General features: G+C 51.7%; 1 protein-coding gene across 9 annotated transcripts in view; it reads left to right on the forward strand.

Annotated features, from left to right (window-relative positions):
- Positions 1 to 434: 434 nt before the first annotated feature.
- Peg3 (paternally expressed 3) overlaps positions 435 to 22,849 on the forward strand; it is a 30,214-nt gene continuing 7,799 nt past the window's right edge. Inside the window, exons 1-12 of one of the 9 annotated variants that reach the window (XM_026380527.2) lie at positions 1,398 to 1,530; positions 4,702 to 4,785; positions 5,731 to 7,183; positions 7,275 to 7,398; positions 10,351 to 10,492; positions 13,744 to 13,819; positions 16,405 to 16,561; positions 17,082 to 17,168; positions 17,856 to 17,945; positions 18,765 to 18,865; positions 21,706 to 21,808; positions 22,708 to 22,800. In XM_026380527.2, coding sequence (XP_026236312.1) covers positions 16,546 to 16,561; positions 17,082 to 17,168; positions 17,856 to 17,945; positions 18,765 to 18,865; positions 21,706 to 21,808; positions 22,708 to 22,800 — 490 coding nt within the window. In that variant the 5' untranslated portion in view covers positions 1,398 to 1,530; positions 4,702 to 4,785; positions 5,731 to 7,183; ... (2 more) ...; positions 13,744 to 13,819; positions 16,405 to 16,545. Of the gene's footprint in view, positions 581 to 1,335; positions 1,374 to 1,397; positions 1,745 to 4,701; positions 4,786 to 5,730; positions 7,399 to 10,350; positions 10,493 to 13,743; positions 13,820 to 16,404; positions 16,562 to 17,081; positions 17,169 to 17,855; positions 17,946 to 18,764; positions 18,866 to 21,705; positions 21,809 to 22,707; positions 22,801 to 22,849 lie in introns of those variants that run through there. The other 8 variants (XM_026380534.2, XM_077792854.1, XM_026380529.2 and 5 more) reach the window with 8 other exon arrangements.

Raw genomic sequence — 22,849 nt, forward strand, 5'->3', positions numbered from 1 at the left:
GCCCAGTATTTTTCGTGCGTTCCCGGCAGAGTAGCCTCAACGTCCACGCTGTGGTTCGTCTTTAGACCTCTATGTGTGTTTTCCCGGATTTTCATTTTTCTTGTCGTTTAGTCAAATGTGTAAGTTCATCTTTTATTCCCCCCATAGGTTTTGCTTTGGGGCATAATTTTTGGGCATTTCTCCGGTTCACCCATTTCTTTGGGGGTGCACCTTCCCCACCCCGCCCCCATTTCCAGACCCTGCTTCGGCCCCTAGCTCCCGCGCCCGCTCGGTTGACGTCAACGCCAGCCTTCGCGCCAAGCTGTTGCCACGGCAACTGCTGCCTGATCCGCAAGGCGCGGAGGCGTGGCGAGGGCGGCATTGCCGCGGATTGGCTGGCGGAAGCCCCGCCTCTGCAGAGAAGCCTGACAAGGAGGCATCGGGCAGTGCTGGCTGCAGACGCTGGGCAGCTGCTGGAGGACGAGGATCGGAAGAGCCAGAGATGTCCACCCTCGGCTGGTGGCGCCGCCGGGCGCCAGGTGCTGTGTGGACGCGCTAGACGGGCTGAGCCGGGTGCCGTGCTTCGCTGCGCGGTGGGCAGGTGAGTCGCTGCCCGCCTGCAGGAGCGCACCCTCCCGGACTTTGACCGCGGAGGAAGGACGGTGTCCAGGTCGCGCCCTGCGGGCTCGTGGCAGCTGTCTTGTGGACCCTCAGGAGGGGCGGGCAGAAAGGTGCTGGCGCGATCATGCTGCGGGCTGCACAGGGCTTGTAGCAAGACTGTGCTCCGCACCTGTGGGAGTCGCGGGAAGGGGTGGCCAGATTGCCGCGGGGCTGCCGTCCCGCATGGCTGGGGTCTCGGGGCTCCGGGGGTCTCCGGGCTCTGCCACTCAAAGCGTAGTTGCCACTTCGGCCAGTCGGGCCGCATGTGGGAAGGTGTCGGAGAGCCTAACACCCTGAGGAGCCGAGTCCAGACGGGGGGACTTCAGGGTACCATCCTGAGGCACCTAAACCCTGGGGACAGACGCCGCGGGACCACCCCATCGCGGCAGTGACGGGTCTGCAGCCCGCGCTCAGTACTGCGCTGTCTGCTGGGGGAGGAGCTTATTTTGCCGCAGTGGCCATGGGAGGGGCCACAAGCCACTGGGGGTGGGGCCAGTCTTACGTGGGAGGTGGGAGGTGTTTTGGGCTCTGCCCGCTCTTCGGGCGCCCTCTGGTGGCGGCGGGTTCTCTTGGACGGGATCTACACGCTTGCCGCGCAAGCGTCATTCTGATTGGTTGTCTGGGATTGGGGCGGAGCCAGGGCTTCTGCCACGGCTGCCTCTTGGGGTTGTGGCTGTCTTGTCTGGCCCCGCCTGTCCGGCGCCATCTTTAAGGGGCAGGGATTTGCTGCGCAGGTGCAGTCTTGGCTGATTGCTGTGTCGGGCTGGGCTTGCGGGTCGTGTCCTCGGCAGTGCCTGGAGGCTGTGGGGTGCTGGCAGTGGAGGTGCCACCCTGACTGCTGTCTTTTCTGGTTGGTTCTTTGGCCCAACCTGCGACTTCAGGTGGAGCCAGGTGCTGTGCGCCTAATTTGCCGTAGCTGCCGCGGTACTTCTGGTCTAAGGGACAGAGCGGCAAGTTGCAGTATTCCCGCGGCTTCTCCTGGGGTGGTGCGCACTAGAGTTTCATTCTGTTATTGTCTGGGGACTTTTTTTTTTTTTTAACCCCGGAATGTCTCAGGCTCCAACTCTGGAAGGTGTTGAAAGCGGGAAGCAGCAAAAAATGTGTTGTACGTTGGTGTCTTGTGGACGGGCGGGAGGGGTGCCTTGTCCTGAGTGACTCTCCCGCCCATGGTGTGGACTCTGTTGGCCACAGAAGGGCGCTCGACGCTTGCTGCGGCAGGCGCCACCCTGAGTGACAGCTGGGCTGGCTGCGGAGTGTAGATCGGAGGGAGGGGCTGTCTCCTGAGTGACTGACAACGCTCAGGTCCCGCCCACTCAGGCACCATCTTTTCTGGCCACCTGGGGGCGTGTGACGTTCGCTATGCGGGTACCGTCTTCATTGACAGCTGAGTTGCTACAGGGGATGGGCACAAGAGGGGGACCGTCTTCTGGGTACTGACGGGCAGCAAGGCCCCGCCCACCTGGCGTAGTCTTGGCTGGCCACAGGGGAGCGCCCGAGGTTTCCTGTACGGGCTCCATCGTCACTGACTGCAGACCGGCTGCAGAGGGTGGGCCCAAGGGAGGGGCTGTCTTCTGAGTGCCTCAGCGGGCATCCGTCCACCCTGGCGCCATCTTTGCTGGTCATTGGGGGCGGCCTTTTGTTTTCTACCTGGATGCCTACAGGGGGTTTGCCTGAGGGAGGATCTGTTTTTTGAGTTACTAATGAGCCCGAAGAACCCACCCACCCTGGCGCCATCTTTGCTAGCCACAGGGGAGATGCCTGACTTTTGTATGAGGGCGCCATTTTCATGGACAGCGGCTGGCTGCAGGAGGCGGGTCCAAGGGGGGGCTGTTTTCTGAGTGACAGGGACAGAAGAGCCCCACGCGTCCCGAAGACCTCTCTGCTAGCCACAAGGGGGCGGTTGACGCTTACTGCGCAGGTGCCAGCTTCACTGGCGGGGCTGGCTGCAGGAGGGCGGGCCCAAGGGAGGGGCTGTTTTCTGATAGGGACAGAAGAGCCCCGCCCACCTGGGAGCCATCTTTGCTACCACTGGGGGGCGCCTGATGCTTTCTGCGCAGGCGCCATCTTCTTGGGCGGACTGACTGCAGGGGAAAGTTCTAAGGGAGGAGCCATCTTTCAAGTGACAAGGACGGTAGAGCCACGCCTACCCTGGAGACATCTTTGCTAGCCACTGGGGGGCACCTGATGCTTTCTGCGCAGGTGCCATCTTCATGGGTAGGGGCTGGCTGCAGAGGGCAGGCCCAAGGGAGGGGCTGTCTTCTGAGTGACAGGGACAGCAGAGCCCACCCACCCTGGAGCCATCTTTGCTAGCCATAGGGGGGCGTCTCAAATTTACTGCGCAAGCTCCATCCTCATTGGCAAGGATTTGCTGCAGGGGCGGGCCCAAGGGAGGGGCTGACTTCTGAGTGGTGGGCCCGCGGATCCCCACTGGCCTTGGTACTTTGCGTGTTGGCCGAAAGGTGGCAGCCCAGGACTTCTGCGCAGGTGTCATGTAGAATGACAGCAGGACTGTGGGCGGGCCACAGTCATGTTCTTTCAGTCTGTGCAGGTGTCATCAGGTGACAATGGCCCACCAAGCCCCGGCCGCCAAACTGGCTGGGTGCCACACTTGCTGCCGTGTTGCCACAGGGTGGGGCTCAACACTTAACCTCGCTCTCTGCAGACATGGGTCCAGAATTCAGGGGCTTGATATACTGGGGGGGGTATGGAGGCGGGGGCTGAGCATATGATTTGGGGGTCTGGGTAATTTGGGGGCTGTGGGAGCAGAAGGGATTTTACTCAAATTCTACAGCTGGAACAGCTGTAGGTGGTCCTGAGAGGCAAGGCAAGGCAAGGGGAATTGGGGGTGGGGGGGGGTGTGGTGATCTGGGCAAGGGCCTGGCAAGAGAGGCTGGCCACGCCCATGGCTAGGAGAGTGTGGAGCTTGCACAGAGCTTCTGGCAGTCTGCAGTAGCTGAGCATGTCTGAGGCTCCAGGCTTGTCTCCACTCTAGCTTTTTAAGTCCCTGTCTCCTTTCCCCTTCTGCCCTCCAGGAGGTAGGAAAAGTGATACACAGGATTCTTCCTTTCCAGTTGTGGTTAATGTATCAATTTATTAATGGCTAATATTAATAATGGCTGACACTTATGGAGCATCAGTAAATGGCAAGTAGTTTCTAATAAGTAAACTATTTGATCTTACCAAAATGTACTCGCCTGACCCTGGAACAGAAACCAGAAATGTGATGTGAAGCTCCCTCCCCCGGGGCCTCCAGTTGGTTGAATAGATGCTGTTAAGTGCCCTGGGGTTTTAACTATGTATTATGAGTCCACTGGGAGCGTGTTGATGAGCCATAAAGCATTACACATAATTAAGTAATGATACAAGTGTCTAATAGTATTGGTGATGATAGCATTAAAGTTCTAAAATAGGTAGTTCCTTCATATTTAAATTTACAGCAAAATTAAAATTCAGGTCCTACTGCACTGACTATTAAGTGACAGAACTGGAGTTTGAATTCATGTTTCTAATGGGTACCTATTGGTATACCATGTGATTTCTGTAAAACACAAGTCAATTTTCTATTTGTAAATGGCATTAAGTTAGTTTCTAATAGTTTGCCTAGAAAATTAATAGAATTGTGAAAACTAGTGTAAATGTGAGAGCTAAACACTATACCTGGTATTGTGTAAGAGTTCTTTCTCAGTCGGTTTTCTCCAGTTTTTATGTGCAGCATGTATCTTTGCCTTTAGAGGAATGCTTAGGGCCACGTGCATAAGTGGTTATATGGATGACTGAATTGCTCTCTTAATCCAGAACCCAGAGGTTTGGAGACATCCCAGAGCGGACTTCAAGGCCCTTGACATAACCTGGTCAGGAGGCCCTGAGCATAGCAAGGATGCAGCATGGACCTCAGGAGTAATGCCCATGACCATCATCCTGGGCAGTGAGGCTGCCCTCCTGGTCTCACTGGACCTGTGCTGTTGTGGGAGATACGGGTGGACCTGTGTGCTTGTTGACCGCTGAGGAGCCTGTAACTGCAAAGTAAATTGGGTGCTTCATGTTTTGTTTTTCTTCCCACAGCTCTGCCTTCTTGATCTTTCACCTTCTTGGAGACAGCTGGCAAGAAAGAGGGACTAGGTCCAAGCGCTAGGTGGCTGAGTCCAGGTGAGTCGTCCTTACTACTCACACTGCCACACTTGCCTCTGGAGGGAGCCCTGTGCTCCCACACCTTGACATTTCCCTGCTGTGCATAATGTTCACATAGCCTCAAGAGCACCGTCAGACCCTCACACTCTTCTGGCTGTGTATGCACTGGCCAGAAGTTCTCCACTGTGATCTCATGCCGTCCCTCTTGGTGTCCTACCTCTTTTTCTAGCAGTCAGCCACTCCTTTAGGCCTCCTCTTTCTCTCGTGGGGTGATTTAAGAAGTGTGAGAGATTTGATTCATCTGCCAGTATTGATCCAAGTACACTTTGTGCCGGGCACTGGGAACATGGCTTTAAGTGGGAAGGGAGGTGTCTTCATGGAGCTTGTAGTCTCATGGAAAACACGACTGTGTGATTCAAGTCTTTGGGGCACATTTGTCAGGGGGAGCTAGTTTAATCTGGGAAAGACCTTGTAAGTCCTCCCTGAGGTGGTTGGGCACTTTAAAAACTGCCTCCCAAAGGACCATGAGTTGTGTGTGTCATGGGGAGAGTAGTCTAAACAGAGGGTGAGATGTTCCTGAGAGATGCAGAGACAGGAGCCAAACTCCAGGACACCTAGAGCAAGAGAAGAGCCCAGTGGCGCCTGGCTGAGGTGAGGCAAGGTAAGTTGGGCTACGTTGTTAAAGGCCTGAAAGCCAGCAGCAGTCATTCAGGCATGACCTGGTGTACAGGGGAGCCAGGAGGTTTTCCAGCTGTGGGATAATGGGACACGACAGCACATGTGCATTCGCAAAGATTGTCTGGTTGCAGAGGGCAGAGGGTGGGGTGGACACACACGGTGGGTGGGGGAGATCACCTTGGAGCAGGTGTCAGATGGTGGCTTGGAGTTACCACACTGGAAGAGGAGAAAGGCACTGAGGAGGGCGACTTCTGAGAGGTCACTCTCTTTGTTCATGGTTTTCAGGATTCAGACCAGACAAATGACTGTTTTAACATGGGGAGGTGAGCAAAATAGCCAGTCGTCATTGATTTGTTCAGCCCATTTGCAAGATTTGATACTCCAGAAGTGAGTGAGGCAATCCCTGGCCTAAGTGTCCATTATTTCCTGTTGTAGAAATGTGCTTACCCAGTAGCCAGCTCTGCTGGTGGTGGGGACACTCTTGGGGGAAGGCCAGCAGTCCAGAGTGGCCCTGCATGGCTTGCTGTGCTCCTGACCTGAGGGGTTCTCTAGGTGTCCAGCCTGTGCTGAAACCTCTAGACAGTAAGACGCCTTCCCCCACCTGTGGACTCACATTTGTAGACCACATTCAAGAAACTCAGAAACTAGCCTGTCAGGGGAACTGAAATCAGATGCTCCTGCTCCCAGATGATAAATCTGGTTAGTAATTCATGGCAGGAGGTGACACTAGCAGGGACCTAAATACTCAAAAGTGTGTGTAACCAGCAAATTGTCTCCCTGTGGCAGAGCCATACCTGTACAGGAAAGGGAAGCATAATGGGGAGGTTGCTGGATGAGTGCGAAGTCCACCTGAGGGTGTGAATGCGTGCAGCAGCACCGGCCCTAGGCCCCATGCAGCCATCTGGCCTGGTGATGCCCTTGGTGGCACTACGAGAGGACCAGACGCTCCTTGCCTGTTCCCTTCCTTCCCTAGTCTGCACTCAGATTAGGGATGAAAGAGTCACTCTCCACTGCAGAGTGTCAGATGAGCCATGCTTTGTGGCATTTTCATGCCTCCCATCTTTTAAAAAATGACATCAGCCAATTACTGATTAAAAATAGCGGTCAGATAAGTCATAATGGTCTGGGAGACAGTTTGTTTATTTAAAGTAGCTTTATTTAAAGTAGCCTTGAGCTGTTTTTGTGCTGATCACAAAACTGAACTCTACTATTTCCTCTCTTTCTGAACTTTTGGGGAAATCCCTCAAGAGTGGACAACAGTGAGGAGTTTTTGCTGGAGTGTGGTAAGTGCTGAGCTTATTCAGGTGGAGGTGAGCCCAGGATGCTAAGAGATCACCTGACAGGTGCCACCCACCAGGCCAGAGGGTGGAGGTCTGGCCCATGTAGTAGGGTGGTGCTCATCCTCTCCTTGCTCACATTCCCCCATAAAATCCTTACTCCTAAGCCCTCTTGTCCGGTGTGTGCCTTGTTCAGAGTTAATTGAACCATACCAGACAATTGAGCCTGGAGCAGTGGTTCTCAGGTACAGTTCTTGGAGCACCTGCTGAGCACCTCTTTCCTGAGGAAACGGCCTCTGGAGTTGTCCTGCATGGAAAGGAGCATTTTTCACATAAGCACTTGGGGACTCTTCAGTGCACCTGAGTTTGAAAAACACTGCCTGAGAAGAAATCAGATGGCAGCATGCACTTTCAGATTCGGAATTTGGATGGAGGGATGCTGATGAGTCTGTCAGGGCTGGGTGTGTTGGCTGGAGGTGAGGCAGGCGGGGGGCTGGGACAGTGTCTTACTCCCTGTGCATGTTGAAGTGGAGAATATCGGTCTGCTGAAAGGGGCAGGAGAAGGGATCAGACAAGAAGAAAGGAGAGACTGCACACCATGCTGCCCCTGGGAGAGAAGAGTAGCCTCCTCGGTTCCTGATGTCAGAGTCCTCAATCCCAGGCCCCTGTACGTGAGGTAGGTAGAACCAGTCAGGGGCTGGGTCTAGGGGCACCATGGTGAGGGGCCAGAAGTAAGTAAGTGGAGATGGGGCAGGAGCGTGGTGGGTTCTCCCACCCCAGTGGGCTATGGGTCAAAGGGGGCTGCAAGCTTTCTCTCTTTCCTCACACCTTGTCCCAGACACATCCCAGTGTCCTGCATGTGTCCCTGTTCAGTTGTACACTGACCCATGGTTTTTCTGAGTGAAGGCAAAGATCTACCCCACTTGTGATGCACTTCATCTTTACTATGTGTTATGTTAGTTGTTAGATCCGTGCTTTTTTACTGAATCTTAGGAAATAGAATTGTTATAAAATTTCCATCACGCAGACGCCAGTGGCGCCACTGTTACCTAGCAGATGTGGCCACTGTTCTGTGGTTCCAGGTGCCCCCGCTCATGAATGAAATTCCCTCTGCATACAGAAGGCTGTATTTAGGAAAGGCTCCTCAGAGGTTGAAGAGCAGCCAGATGCCCATCAGTGCCTTTATCTGCCCAGCTGTGGGAAAGGCAGCTTTATTACTGGCTCACAGCATTTGGCCCCTCTCCTCCCCATCCCTTGGTCCTCTGGCCCAGAGTCAGGCCAGTTCCTGTGGGCCGTCCCCTGACCTTGGCCAGTACTTGACCAACATTAGGATTCCTGCTCTGGAGAAAGCAAAAGGGAGATGCGAACGTGAGAGGTGTATAAGAGCCCACCTTCAAGCCAGGAAGTGAAGGAGGTGAGTTTTCCCTGTGGCTGGAGCTCAGGGCCAAGGAGTCAGAGAGCATGCCACAGGAAGGTGCATGCAGATAGCACTGCAGGATGCCTGGGCATGCCTGGGGGCCTCAGCTCTGAGAGAGGCCTTGACATGGGGACCCCATAGAGGAGAGCGAGGAGCTAAGGAGCATCAGGAGACCCAGCACTAAGGGAAAGGAAGTGGGAATTGAATTCACTTCCACATTGTAGTTGAATGTTTTCTTCCTGGTTGTGAACTTAAAATAGTATTCTAAAAAGATAGGGGGAAAGGTTTCTTTTACTAATCACCTATTTGTCTAATAGATTTCCCCATTTTGTGACTAGCCTTATGGAAGCTTATATGGCCATTGTCTTCTGTGTCAGTGGCTCTGTGACTGTAGCTCTATGTGAGAGTGTGTCATCTGTCACACCTTTCACATCTAGGCGTTCTCTCTGTTTTGCCCTCCGAAGAGCACTAGATCCCTTTATGTGGACATTGCCATCACTTTCTGTATGCAAATAATGAGCTATATATGCAGTAAGAACAACACGTCTAGGTTTATAAGGTTAGTAATACAACATAGCAGACCAGTGGGTGTGGCTTGCAATTTCTACATTGAATATTTTGCAGGTGCTTGAGTTTTGTGTTAGAATCGGGAAATAAAGCTGTAAGTTTTCTTGAAACATGACTTAACAATTAGGTAACATCAGGGTAGAAACTTCTGCTTGTTCCTTGTTAATGAAATTAACATTCCTCCCAGGAGGAATGCTGAGTTTGGGTGCAGTGGCTTGATGTAGTTAGAATAGGGTGTGCTTGTCTCTACCTGAGTGACTTGAGCTTCCAGAGTGTGCAGTTGCAATGCAGCGTTCTCTGGGGAGGACTGACACAGCTCTTGTTTTATTGGTCTCTGCCACTGTCAGAGGCTGATCTCCCTTGGAAGTGTACACTTGGGAGGGGGGTCAAGCAGGCATGGTCTACTGTGGTCTCTGCTGTGGTAGGCTACCCTTTACCATTTAGGCCTAAGAGAGATCCCAGCTTCTGTTTAAGTAGGTAGTCCTTCTCCTGATTTAAGACGCTCCTCTGCTCTACACTGGATCTGCACGAGTAGCTCTAGACCCTGTCAGGTCCTGGTGAGTAGTCAGTCCTTCTCCTGATTTAAGACCCTGTTGGTCTTAAATGGTCCACTGGTCCTCACACCACACCTTGGTGTTGGAGAGAACTTGGCTTCCATGTGTTTGGGTCACCTTTCCAACAGACTCCCACCCCACAGACCTTCTTATATAGAGTCATGTTGATATTTCTGTGTATACTCTTCCAGGAGAGCTGGGTCACATGTCTGTCAAGACTCCTTACCAGAAGGAAAGTCACCTTTTTTGCCGCTGTTTGTTTTTACAGTTTATATACATCTTGTCCACTTAGGATCCACTTGGTGTCCTTCTGTAAGTTCTTAAGGGTGTTTGTTTTAGTTCTTAAGGTTTTGTCTGGAGTTCCAAATGCTTTGTTATATGTTTATGAGAATTTTTTTTTCTACTCTTAATGTAGATTTTCCTACCTTGCTGTCCTTCTGGTATGGGTTTTCAGTTCAGAATAATGCTTTTTCCACATCCGCCCTTTTCCTAGGACTTCTGAGAAGATGTTGATAGTGGTTGTGGTGGGGGCATTGCTCCCCATCATAACCATCTCGGAGAGTAACTTAGTGTTTGATGCTGCACTTGCTTGCACTTCCTTAAGTTGACCACTGGCTGAGAGTGTATGAGGAAGGACTGACGAAGTTATCAACAAGTAACTTTGTAACTTGTACTGGCTGCTCGTGGGCCCCCCAACCCATTATGAATAGCAGTGTACCCTTGTAGGACATCATCCTCCTATTGTGGAATAGCCTTTCATGAGTTATTTCTCAGACTTTGCTTGATGGAATTTATTAAGTGTTTTTGCATCTAAATGCAAAAAAAATATGTTTATTGAACAGTTTCTATAAGAATACTAGGATGAAAAAGGCAACAGATGCCTTCGGGGACCTGTGGGCAGGGTATGGGTAGAGTGCCCTGTTGGGGTCAAACATAGTCCAGCACATCTCTAATTACTTGGGTGCCTTTCTAGACCATTGTTGGGCAGACTCCTTCCTTAGCCTTAACGTTTCCTTCACTGATATTAGACAAACCTGGAGACTTTCTTCCCCTCAGCCACCTGCAAACACATATCTTCTGTTTTCTTCAGTGGTAGGCGTGGCTGTTGCCATGGAGGAGCTGTCCTGGGGAAGTGGGGGCCGAGTGGGTAGAGCAGTTATGCTTTTGATTGGCCAGACTCGCTGTCCCAGGAAGAGGTCACCTGGCATCTGGTCTGCCCCAGCGAGGGTGAGGTGAGTACGGGGCCCTGGCCGGCACTGACGCCATGTCAGACTCCACTGCTGGTTGCCTCTGGGCTGTCAGTGGAGGACAGGGTGAGTCAGGGGTAGGGTTGGGCCCCTCGGCCAGGAGGGTCGCTGCCCCTTTTGCATGCGGCCCACCTGGGCTCAGGTAGCCCTGCAGGAGGATGCCTGCCAGTGCTGTCCGCCCTGACTCTGGCCCCAGGTGTTAGGACTGCAGCCAGGCAGCTTCTGCGCTCTAGCAAAGCACGCCTCTCTGCTCCTGGCCTGTCCCTCCCACTGCCCCACATGCCGTTCTGCACCCAGAGCCTTGCCTCTTATAACTAGTTGTACATCAAAGGGTTTAACTGTAATTTGCAGCTGACTGTTTTAGATTCTTTTCTTATTACTATTTTATTTACTTGTCTTATCTTTGTCTTTAGATAAGAGACTTGCTCGTTCAAAGGGAAGAGACAGTTTTAATGTCTTTAAACAGAGGCCAAATTGGCATCCAGAATGCAGTTTGCTCCTGCACTGGCCAGCTGCTCCCTACTCTCTCCAGCATCAGTTTTTATCTTTTAAAATTTGCCCATTTGGCAGGTCAAAAAGATGTTCATTGTAATATTTATGTTTCTCTGATTTTTGATGTTAAATACTGGCTTTTAGCATCACTGATTTTATGAACTATGTATTAGTTTATTTTCACATTGGGCTGGTTACCTTTTTTTTTTTAAAAAAAAATTATTTTTTTAATTGTAGTTGGACACAATACCTTTATTTTATTTGTTTGTTTTTATGTGGTGTGGGGGATCGAACCTAGTGCCTCATGCATGCTAGGCAAGCGCCCTACCACTGAGCCACAGCCCCAGCCCCTTACTTATTTATTTTTATGTGGTGCTGAGGATCGAACCCAGGGCCTTGCCTGTGCTAGGCAAGCGCTCTACCGATGAGTCACAACTCCAGCCCCTGGTTACCTTTTTCTTAATGCTAAAAACCTTTTACCTTCTAAATATTAACTAGTATCTGTGTTGCAGATTGTTCTTCCCCTCCATTTCTGGTTGATTTTTACAGTACAGAAAAACTTATACCCATCTTTATTTTCATTTTTCCATATGGTGGTCTCTGCTGTTCTAATTGAGCTCGAGCACACTCTCACCTGTCCCCTTTCCTATTGTGCAAGCAGTGCTTCTGTGAACACACTTTTGAACAGTTTACCCTGGGGCACCTGGGCAGATCTGAGTTAGATTTCAGAAGTGGAATCACTATTGTAGAGGATGGCATTATATTTATGTACAGGTAATTGGGGGGTGTGATTGAGAGGTGCGTTCAAATTGCAACTACAATTTCCATAAGAGTTTATTGGGTCCAGGAGGTTTCAGAGTTGATTCTTATGGGTTTTCCAGATTACCTGTCATATCCTCTGCAGATAGCCAGATCAGGGAGGGACCTTGAACTCAGGCGTGGGTGGTATGGCAGAGGAGGGAAGGAAAGGCTGGGTTCAGCCTCCAGGCAAAGGTGTTAAGGCTGCCCATACCCCTCAGCAGGCAGCCCAGTCTCTGAGGGCCTCAGGAGTCGGCAGTCTGCTTTTGTTTATTTTGTTTTAACTCTGAATTTATTTTTTTGAATAGGTAATACATGCTCATGGTAAAAAATAAAAATAAAAACTAAAAACAAAAGGAGACTATACAATGAAAAAGTAAGTTCCTCTCCCTTTGCTGGCCCCCAGTCCCTTTCCCCAGAGGCAATCACATCAGTCATCATTAATAGCTTCTTAAAATCCCTCTAGGAACTGTCTGTGTAAACACTTCTGTTTTCATAGTTTATTAGAATGTTATAAACATCGTTATCATCTCATACCCATTTATTCAGAGGTGCCTTGTTATTTTAAGAGGTTTCATAATAATTCATTGTATAAATAGACCATATCTGTTAGCAACACTTCAATGAACATATTCTTGCACATGTGTCATTATGTATCTCTGGGATAAATTCATTGAAGTACAATTTATGGGACAGGATATGTGCACTTTCAATTGTGGCAAAGTCAGTCACCACAGCAGTGTATGAGTATGAGTGTCTCTTTACCTGCACATGGATGTACAGGGTCCATTTGTGATCATCCTGTTCCTAAGCCGCCATACAATGCCCCCCCACACACACTTTTTTTTTTTTTTTTTTTTACTCTCAAATGAGTTTTCTCTGCATTGTAGGTGTAGGAAAATGTGGCTAAGGTCTTTTAAAGGTTTTCATTTAAAATCATCTTTCATTGTCCAGGCTCTTATTCAGAGCCTGGTCAGAACACCTCGAGATGTTGACCGGTCCTCTCTGTACCTTGCTCTTGGCCTTCTCAAGGAAACTGTGACAGCGTGGTGGTGCATAGTCCGCCGCCCTCCTGCCACAAGGCACTCGCGGGCAGCCAGGCAGCTGCACTGCTGCTGAGCAAGAAGCCTCCTCTCTCGTCTGTGCTCTGGAGGCATCTCATAATGTGGCAGATGCTTTGTTCATGGAAAGTTTTTTGGGATGCCAGGCATGGTGGTGCAGGCCTGTCATCCCAGCAGCTTGGGAGGCTGGGACAGGAGGATCAAAAGTTTGGGGCCAGCCTCAGCAATTTAGCAAAGCCCTAAGCAATTTAGTGAGACCCTGTCTCAAAAAACAAAAAGAACTGAGGATGTGGCTCAGTGGTTAAGTGCCCCTGGGTTCAATCCCTGGTACCAAAAAAGAAAATTTATTTGGGACGTTGCTCTTAAATCATTTCAACTTTTTAGATTTCTTCTCTTGTGGTCATATTTTCCTCTTCCTGGGTAAGGTTTGATTATTTATATTTTATTTTAAAATGATGATTTCCTATTGAACTTTAAAGCCTATAGTTCTTACAAGTGTTTTTCACCAGGGCTTCATGCTGCAGACACCTGCCCTGGGGGGAGCTTCCTAATGCAGAAGTGCATGTGTAGATCACAGGGAGGGAAGGCCGCCTCCCTCTCTCAGGGGCCCCTCTGCCGATGCGAGGGAGTCAGGTGTGCCTTCCTTAGTGTTGTCTTTGTCTTGGGCTTAGAAACTCTAGTTTCATAAAGACAATTGGCAGTTTTCTGCTCCTCATCTCCGGCTTGATTTACGTGGCATGGAAATGGCCTTTTCCTGAAGACCTGTAGGGCCTCACCCCAGCACTGTACCAGTCCCCAGCCATTGGGGATCGACTTCTCTGATACTCCTTTCAGACTCTTCCTGTTCTCTTAGTCCATGTATCTCTTTCTTTAAAATGTCTGCAGGTACCTTCGTTTTGACTCAGTTCCTGTGGATAGCTGCTTGGTCTGACGTTCCAGAAAGGATCCTGTTTCCTGACAGGTGACTGCATACTAAGGGCGTCTTGTCACCCAGGAGTGGAGGCCCATGTCATCTAGTGCACCAGAGTGTCCTCTGAGTCTTGGGTGCCGCAGAGCAGGCTTGGGTCCTCTGCCCTCGCCTTTCTTCCTCCCAGGCAGAGGACTCTGCTCACAGCTGGTCCTGGGTGATATTGGCCAACCCCTCACGTTAGAGATGCCACACCAGCTCTCAGGAGCCCAGACGCAGGCCTGTTCCCTTCGCTTACCTAGCAGGTGTTACCTGTGATTCTCTCTGTATCTTGATGCTCCTGAAAGAGGGCAGGGAAGGAGTAGCCATGTTGCCAGGCTCTCCAGCACTGGGGCCCATATGCGGTGGGTGGTGCCCTGTGTGCCCCCATAAGATGCTAATACCAAAGGATAAGAATGGGGGTTTGTGGAGGAGGAAGGGAGCCCATCACTGTGAGGGAGAGGCACAAGTTCACTGAGGTCAGCACATGGATTTCCAAGTGACAGAGTCTGGTTAGAGACTGAATAATTGAAACATTCTCAGATTTCCTTTAGACCTTTTTTTAAATCTTATTGAGATATGATATTTGTACATCTTTATTGGGTGCTAGTTCTCTTTTTTTTTAATTGAAAAACATTTTTAAGCTTTATTTACTTTCTTTTCAAAACAAAGGTAGAGTAGAGCCTTTTTGCTGCAGATGGTCTTGTGCTTCTCTGGAAGTAAAGCTGGAAGCCCAAAACTCTCAGGTGTTGTGCAGGCCCCCAACCTCTTGATGCTGCTGTGCTTCCTTGCCCCAGTGGTGCTGGCCAGAAAATAAAGGGCTACATCATGAAACTTAGGTGGCAGCAGAAGATGACTTGAGTAAAATAAAGTGCAAAGTCTTACTCAATTATGTTACGAAAGAAAGATTGAAAAATCAACATTTACATCCAGCCTAAAAAGTTTAAAAATGCAAGAGGGGCAGAAAATAAAGACAAGTAAATAATTGAATTAAGTAAGAGACAAGAGGGTCATCCAAATAGGAAGCGGATCCTTGGGGACAGACTAGGCCTTGGACCAGTTAGATGGAGACAAGTCTGCCGCCTGGGCCTTGTCTGGGGTCTCCCACATCGAACCCCACTTCCCCAGGGTGCCAGGCTCTGTGGCAGGAAAGCCCCCTGCACACCACCAGGGTGACACGCGTGTGTGAGTGGTACGGCCCCGAGGTGAGAGGGACGGGGCCAGTGAGGCCTGGTGGCTTCCCAGCATGCTCTTCTGGAAACAGTGGCACAGAAGTCCACCCAGGATGTCCCCGGCCCCCCTCGACACTCACACCCTGCTGCTGCTGGCGTGGGTGAAGATTGTGTGTCTGCATCCAACACTTGATTCTAAAGTGGAACTTCATATGTCACGTCCCGCACGCCACTGCAGTGTCAGCTCTGACCGGGCAGTGGCGCGCACAGGGTGGGCTTGGCCTCCACCCCTCTTACTTGAGTTCTCACTTGACTGCTAGAAGACAGGCACACACACCAGAGAATACCTGAGATGATCCCGACCTGTGTGTGAGACACTTGATGGACAGAGGGCATGTCAGGGAAGACGTCTGAGGGAGTGGACTTGGCATGGGCTCAAGGGCTGCGTCTGGGGCCCGGTGGCCCTCAGAAGGGTGTTCACTGTGAGGGAAGGCGCCCTGGGGGGACTTCCCTGGTGATGTGCCAGCCAGCCTCCTGCACTCCCTGCCCTATGTGCAGCCAGGAGCCCTGGGCTGCCTCCCGCGGCAGCACCGTGCAGAGGCGTTCGTGGCTCAGGGAAGGGAACCCAGTCATTCGCCACTACTTCACCTGCCGCGAGGACTTCGGCATTTGTGTGCTCCTCCATCTTTCACACGTGGTATCCTGAGTCGGTTGTGGTGTTAGGGCAAGAAATGCACAGACAAGGCAAGCTTGGCCCCCTTCTCCTGTCCCTCCTGGTCTGGATGGGACGCTGACCTCTTGTTCGGCCTGGACTGTGAGCAGTGCCCACAGGCTTTGCACTAGGCAGCTCAGCCTTCCAGGTGTCTCAGCTCACTTCAGCTTCACCTTCTGACAGGGTTGGGACCTGTTCCTCCATCCCACAGACCACACAGACTGCCTCCATCACATAACCCCCGGTGACAGGGAGCCTCTCAGAAATAGGTCCTGTCTCACCTGCTGAGCCGAGGCCGTTTTCTGTCTACAGGGACACTGCCCATCCCGACGCAGTGCTGATGCGAGTGGGAACGCAGCCTGGCACTGCCACCCATCCTGGGCTGCTGAGCTGTGGGCGTCCTCAGTGTCCACAGGCCCCTGGGACCAACTGTCTCAGGCTGCCAGGTCTTTCCTGTTGACTTTCACTTGGTTCCTCCAGTGAGAACCTATTCAGAGAAACGCTGTGTTCAAAGCACTTGGTCAACACCAAATCTGAGAGTCCCGGGCCCTATCTGTGAGCTAGACAGTGACATGACTGGAGGCCTATGCTGTTCCAGGAGGAGGCCCAGCAGACTCTGAATGCCTTCATTGAGTTCTGGAACTTTCTCTGTGTGGAAGGCACAGGGCCTCACAGGCTCAATCACAGTCTGACACCTCTGCTTCAATTGGTTGCAGCCAGAGACCCGCACCAGGGAGACCATCGAGTTCTGGGTCCTGAGCACCACCTGGCCATCAGCCCTAAGGAGTGCCAGCCTTGGGTCCGAGAGAGACCAGAGAACTGCCAGGCACCGCCCTGTGCTAGAGAACTGCAAGGAGATGCACCAGCCCGACGGTGAGGGCCTTTAGGGGAGGCTGGTGGGCACGACCAAGGGCTGCCGTGGCTCCGCCTGGCCCAGCTGTAGCCGTCTGAGCTGTTCACTCTCTGTCTGGGGGCAGGGTGAGGGGCCATCCTGTGCACGCTGGGATGAGCCTCATCCGTGACCACCTCCCACTGAGTGTGACCCCCCAGATGTGTCTTCATGCTTAGCCCAGTGTCCCCTGTGGGACAGACAGCCACTAGCTCAGCGCTGCCACTTGAGTCAGCAGAAGGAGGAGGAGTGCCATTAGGCAGAGAGCCTGCAGGACCCACGCCTTGTGGCCTGGTACTCCAGGAAGAGCCTGTTGCTGGCTCTTCTCTGGAGTGAAGGAGGTGGGTGCAGCCCTACTCGCCACGAGATCTTCAAGTGGCAGAAGTGGCTGGAAGCCACCGAGGGCTCTGAGCTACTCATGGGAGAGGGGCAGAGGGCTGGGGGCTGCTGCGAGAGTGTGGCCAGAGGTGACGGCTCGCTGAGCTGGCATCCGTGTCCTCTCAGACGACAGCAGCAGCGACATGACCAGTGACGATGAGATGAGCCCCAACAGAGGAGCCCCACCACCTAGACCAGGCCGCTCGTCCAGCAGTGAGTCGCCACCCACCAGTCCCAACACCCTGGGTTTGTCTGCCAGGAATGCCCACCTGCAGGCAGAGACCTTACGGCCCCCAAGGAGACGGCCAGTGTGCCAGCCTGTGGGGTTGGCATCACTTGGGTCTGAGGAGAGGGAGGCGGTTGGGACATGTGATGTGACAGCAACAGCAGATGGTGTGAAATGTGGGGTTCTAACAACAGTGAAGCACTGAAAGCTGTGTGGAGGCGGTGCGAGCAGTCCCAGCCTCCCGGGGAGGTGTGCAGAAGGGAGCACTGCTCTCAGGGAGGGCGTGGTCTTGGGTCTTGTTCCTTGCAGCACAGCAGTGTGCACTTTTGAGTTCAGCTGGCCTGAGCAGGCTGAGCACGTCTGTGGCCCGTTTCCTGGGTTTGGACCTGACCACTGAGGAACGGAATTAGGAACACATCCCAGGGTCTGGGGGGAGCTGGCTCTGGTGAGCTTTGGGACCTGCTTTAAATGAGCCATACTTGGGCCAGACTTCAGAGCCCATGTTGCAGGTATTGGGTGGGGATCATGCTAGGGTCCCAAGCCCTCCATACAGGGCCGTCTCCTCAAGGGAGAGGCAAGGCGTGTGTGTGTGTGTGTGTGTGTGTGTGTGTGTGTGAAGGGAGCACAGGTGTGTCCCAGCACTTCATGAGCTACCACAACATCTGGCTGCCTAGGTGACCGGGAGCGGGAATGGGACCGGAGGGGCCGGAGCCGAGACACGGAACCTCGAGACCGCTGGTTGTACACCAGGAGCCCTAGAAGCAGTAAGTCCCCGGGGTCTGCACGCCAGTATCTGTGCCAGGGCCTCAGGAAGGCCATGCTGCTTGGTGTGGACTGTGTCCTGGTTCCTCCAGAGTTGAGTCCAGGCCCCGTGTCTGAAGCTCCTCTGCAGTCTTTGCCTTGTGCACCTATCTCCATCTCTGTTACTCTTTGCTCAGTATTTTTCTTAAGCTGGCATATGTTTTTAAGAAGCTAACAGTGTCTCCGTAAAGACTGTTGGAAAGATTGGAAGTAGGAGACACCTTAGAAAGAAGGTGTGATCGTGAAAGACAGACATGCTGTAGCAGCGCAGCTGCCTGGCAAGCCCTCTGTGGCCTGGTGTAGGTGTGGGATGCTCCTCCATGTGCCAGGCCTGAGACCTCCCTGTGAGTTAGGAGAGCGTTAGGAACTAACAGACATGCTGATGAACTGTTGGTGTCCATATCACCAGAAATCATCTCTTGTTCCTCACTGGCAGTAGGGCACCCTGAAACTGCCACCAGGGAATAATGTGATTGACATCTGCCAGGAGTTCATGATGTCTGGATGAGCCTGAAACATGGCAGCCCCAGCTGAGGAGACTGACAGGGCTGGGGGGTGTCCTGCCCAGACCAGGCAGCTTGAGGCCTGACCTCCACTGCCTGAGACAAGGGACAGAAGGATGAGGCTGCTGTGTTGTGGCAGTCAAGGGGCATTGCCATAGGAGGCGGAGAAGAGACAGACACTGGCACACACACTCCGGGTGGGCCGGGAGCTCGGGGGCAGACCTGAGTTCCGCCAGGTGGGCTGGGCCTTGTTCCTTCCTGACGCCTTTTTCTTTCTAGGGCTGCCTCAGCGGGATCTTTCCCTTCCTGTGATGGCGAAAAGAAGATTTGGAATTGAAAGAGATGACAGGGACTCAATGGATTATGAGTCCCGCTCCCAGGTACGCTCAGTGTTCCTCTTTCCAGAAAAGTGTCTTCATTTCATGGCAGAAATGCCTTTCCTACCCCAGATAACGTGCTAATCTGCCCCCTAGAGCCCACTGACAGCCAGGAGCCCCCAGTTACTCCCAAAGGCACCTGGGTCTGTCCCAGTGCAGGACAAGTGACTGAGGTCACTGCTACCTGTTTTCTCATTCCTCATTCACCCATGTGGTCCCAGGAGCCCTTGCCCTCAGAGAGTGTGTGCTACTTGATAGGTTGGTCACTGAGGCCCCTCCCTGTGGCCAGAGAGCAGAGTGATTCTGTAGGAAGGCCGGGCCAGAAAGCTGTGCCTCTACAGAGCACGGGCAGCGCAAGCCGTGGCTCTGGAGCTGATGAGAACAGAGTTCAAAGATGGCCCTGCCACCTGCCAGCCATGTGGTCCTGGGCTGTTGACTCAGCTAAGCTGAACCTCAGTTTCCTCACCTGTAAAGTGGATGTGGTGTCTGTCTCCTAGCACCCTGGTGTGGAGTCAGGTGATGCCCTGCGTGTGCCGTGCACCTTGTGCCCCTGGCTCCTGGCTGTGCACTGTGCTGACTGCTGTGGTGGTCACTGGCTCGAGGCGCTGTTTGCAAGGGTAGGAGAAGGGACCTGGGTGTGAGCTGGCCCTGAGGAAGGAGTCTGACAGAGAGGAGAGACAGCAGCTGAGCCTTCATCCCTTCATAGCTAGGCCTCCCAGCAGACTAGAGGCCCCGGCCCTGGGCAGCACAGCGGCCACTGAGACATAGGTCCTGCCCTGACAGTCCCACAGAGACACGTGCTCACACACGTTGTGTAACCGCAGAGTGCAGCAGCCTAGCGCTGACTGGCGCCTACTGAACGCAGTGAAACTGCAGCAGCAGGTGACACAGATGGACTTTTAGGGTATATAACACAGAAGATTCTCTCAGGACCTTTTAATCCCAGGTGTATTCCTTCAGTTGTCCCCTGTACAGGTCCTGTTGTGAAGACAGCATTGTGCTGTGCCAGCGTTACGCCAGCACCTCTCCTCCAGGGGACGTGACCACAGCTTGTGTGCATTTAGACACCATTGTTGGTCACAGCACAAAGTGAACAGCTGCTTGAGGGCCTGCCACTGTGCTGATGACTTAATCCCAAGTCAGAGCATCTTTTTTTTTTTTTTTCATCAAAGCAGTACAGTTGAGAATTTAATGCACATTTATTTTATTCAAATTAGGCAGATAGAGAAATATAAAAAAAGTCTATCCTCCTGGCTCTGGGCTCTGCCTTCTCCAGGGGGGGACCCTTGGCCTCTCATTTTTCTCTCTGCTAGACTCCACGTTGTGTAGTCTGTTTCCTCTCTGTCACTAAAACACGTCTGTGGGCCCCTTGCTCTTCCTTTTGCAGGAAGAGTGAGTGCAGCAGCACCTTTGCCAGGCTGAAGGTGCAGACCTGTGCCCGTGAGCTTTCTGCAGGAGACCCCAGAAGGGCAGTGTCAAAGGCAGACTCTGCTTCTGCAGAGGCGGCTGTCTCAGTGTTGCAAGGTCTCCTGGGTTTTTGTGGCTTGTTTATTGTCCTGGAAACCCTAAGCCCCAACTTGAGGTTTGGTCCTGAAGCCTGCTTCGCAGCCTTGCCCTGCCTAGTTTTCCTTACTGTCATGCTTGCTTTCTAACAGACACTGGTTGTCACTTATGTGAGGCTCCCCCTCAGAGCCAGATCCTGTGCCCTGCTCTCAGTAGGAGATGCACCTTGCTCTGCAAACCTCATCTTTTTGGGCCACTTTTCCCATGTTTCTATAACATCCAATGTCTCTTCCCAGCAATAGAACTACAGTAAATTTATTCTCAAAACTTCTTTATTTTCTTTACATACTTTTTCTTTATTCAGACAACACATTACATTTCAGAAGATCCTCACCCCCAGTGTTGTAAGACAAATAGATGCTCTTCTCCCAGTTTTACACTGAAGAACCTGAGGGTCAGGAATTGAGTGTCCAAGGTTGCCAACTCATGCAGGGTACAGGCCTCCTTTGACCCAACAGTTTTCTCCAGCTCCAAAGCCTTGGACTTCCCACAGCACCGTCTTCCTCTTAAATCTCTGCAGGTCTCAGTGCCATCCTCCCTCTGGCAACTAGCAGAGGTCCCTAGGATCCTGCAGAGAAGGTTCTCCTGAGTACTGTAGGGATTTAAAATTTTTAGGGTAATAGCTACTAAAACAAAGAGGATAGGACCTCAGTGCCTGTGGGTGTTGCTGGGTCATGTGGAAACCCTGCACACTAGAACCCTGTGTTGTAGCCATAACCTGCAGTGGAGGAACTGGGAGGGGAGTTTAAATCGCACTTTCGTCATGACCAGATGTCTGCTTGAAAGCGTCTTCCTTCTGCTCCCAGAGTACACATGCGGGTTTGCTGTTTAGCCTGTTGGGCTTTCCCACCAGTCCCCCTCTGCACATGCTGTACTCTCACACACCACTGAAGGCCCCCTGTGAGGACCTCTGCTCACTGTTCAGGCCTGCCCTGAACTTTCCCTCCACAAAGTCTACTTAGCATTTATTATCTGTACCCCAATTTACTGTTTATTGTTCTCTAATTGTTTCATGAGTCTTTTCTTTCCAACCAAATTATAAGCTGCATGAGGGCAAGGAATATGTGTCATGCGTCTTTGGGATCTGCCTCAGAGTGTAGCACCAAGGTAGGTACGATGTAGGCCCCTAGTAACGCTTGACTTGGATCACTCAGACCCCCAATACTGTGAGCACTTCCTGTATAACTTCATATATGTAGCTCCCATGTCGCCAGCATTATTCTCTTTTGGGACATCCATGCGGATAGACCCTATTGAGAGGTCTGTGCTTGTTCTTTTAGGATGCGGAATCATACCAGAATGTCGTGAACCTCAATCAGGACAGGAAACCTCAGAACCCAGTCCAGGACAACATGGAGAACTACAGGAAGTTGCTCTCCCTGGGTAGGGAGCTGCTTCTCTTACTCTCAGTCTGGTCATTGGGCCACTTTGTCACTACGATTGTTTCAAGTTGCAGGATGAGTCCACACTAACATAGTTGGACTTCAAGGGTAATAAGAAGCCTTTGAATCTCTTGACTTTGGTCGAAGAATAGCTTGTACAGGTGGTTGTAATCAAGGAGATGGCTCTTGACACAGAGTTAATATTTTTTTCTATGACAGCAGAGATTTTTAAAAACACATTTAGAATGGGTCTTGAGTTTCTGTGTGAACTCCACCCGAAGAACATCTAGCCCCAGTTGGTAGCAGACAGTGGGTGGTATAGGCCTGATGTTAGAGAGCAGGTAGGGAAGGACTATCAAAAAGGAGGAGGAAGGGGGCTGGGCTGGGGCTCAGTGGCAGAGCGCCTGCCTAGCATGCCTGAGGCACTGGACTCGATCCTCAGCACCACATAAAAATAAAAGGCATTCTGTACACCTACAACCACAAAAAAACAAAAAAAGGAGGGAGGGCTGGGGATGTGGCTCAGTTGGTAGGGTGCTTGCCTCGCATGCACAAGGCCCTGGGTTCAATCCCCAGCTCCACAAAAAATGAGGAGGAGGACTGGCCGTGAAGGGCAGTGAAAGAGAGAGTGACAAGAACTGAAGACTATAAGAGGTGCACCAAGTTCCCAGGCACATGAAGTCTTTTACACATTTTTGGGTGTCATTAAGAGAATTAAAATGCAGAATGGAATATGTTAGGGAATGGATGGTAGGAAAATGCGTCAGTAAATGAAAGATAGTCAAATAATTAGAAGTGAGCTACTTTATATTTAGTAGCTCAGAGGAAAATGAAAATCAATTTATGGTGATGAGTCTTATTCCCCAACTCCAATTTGAGCTGTTGCACTCTTGTGACCAGGGGTACAACTTGCTGAAGATGACCGCCATTCCCACATGACCCAAGGCCACTCATCAAGGTCCAGGAGAAGTGTCTACCCAAGCACCAGCCGAGGTAAGCCCCAGGCTGATCCTACAGAGGAGCCACCTAGCCATGAGACACA

Source organism: Urocitellus parryii, chromosome 15 (assembly GCF_045843805.1).
Source record: "Urocitellus parryii isolate mUroPar1 chromosome 15, mUroPar1.hap1, whole genome shotgun sequence".
NCBI classification, from domain to species: Eukaryota; Metazoa; Chordata; class Mammalia; order Rodentia; family Sciuridae; genus Urocitellus; species Urocitellus parryii.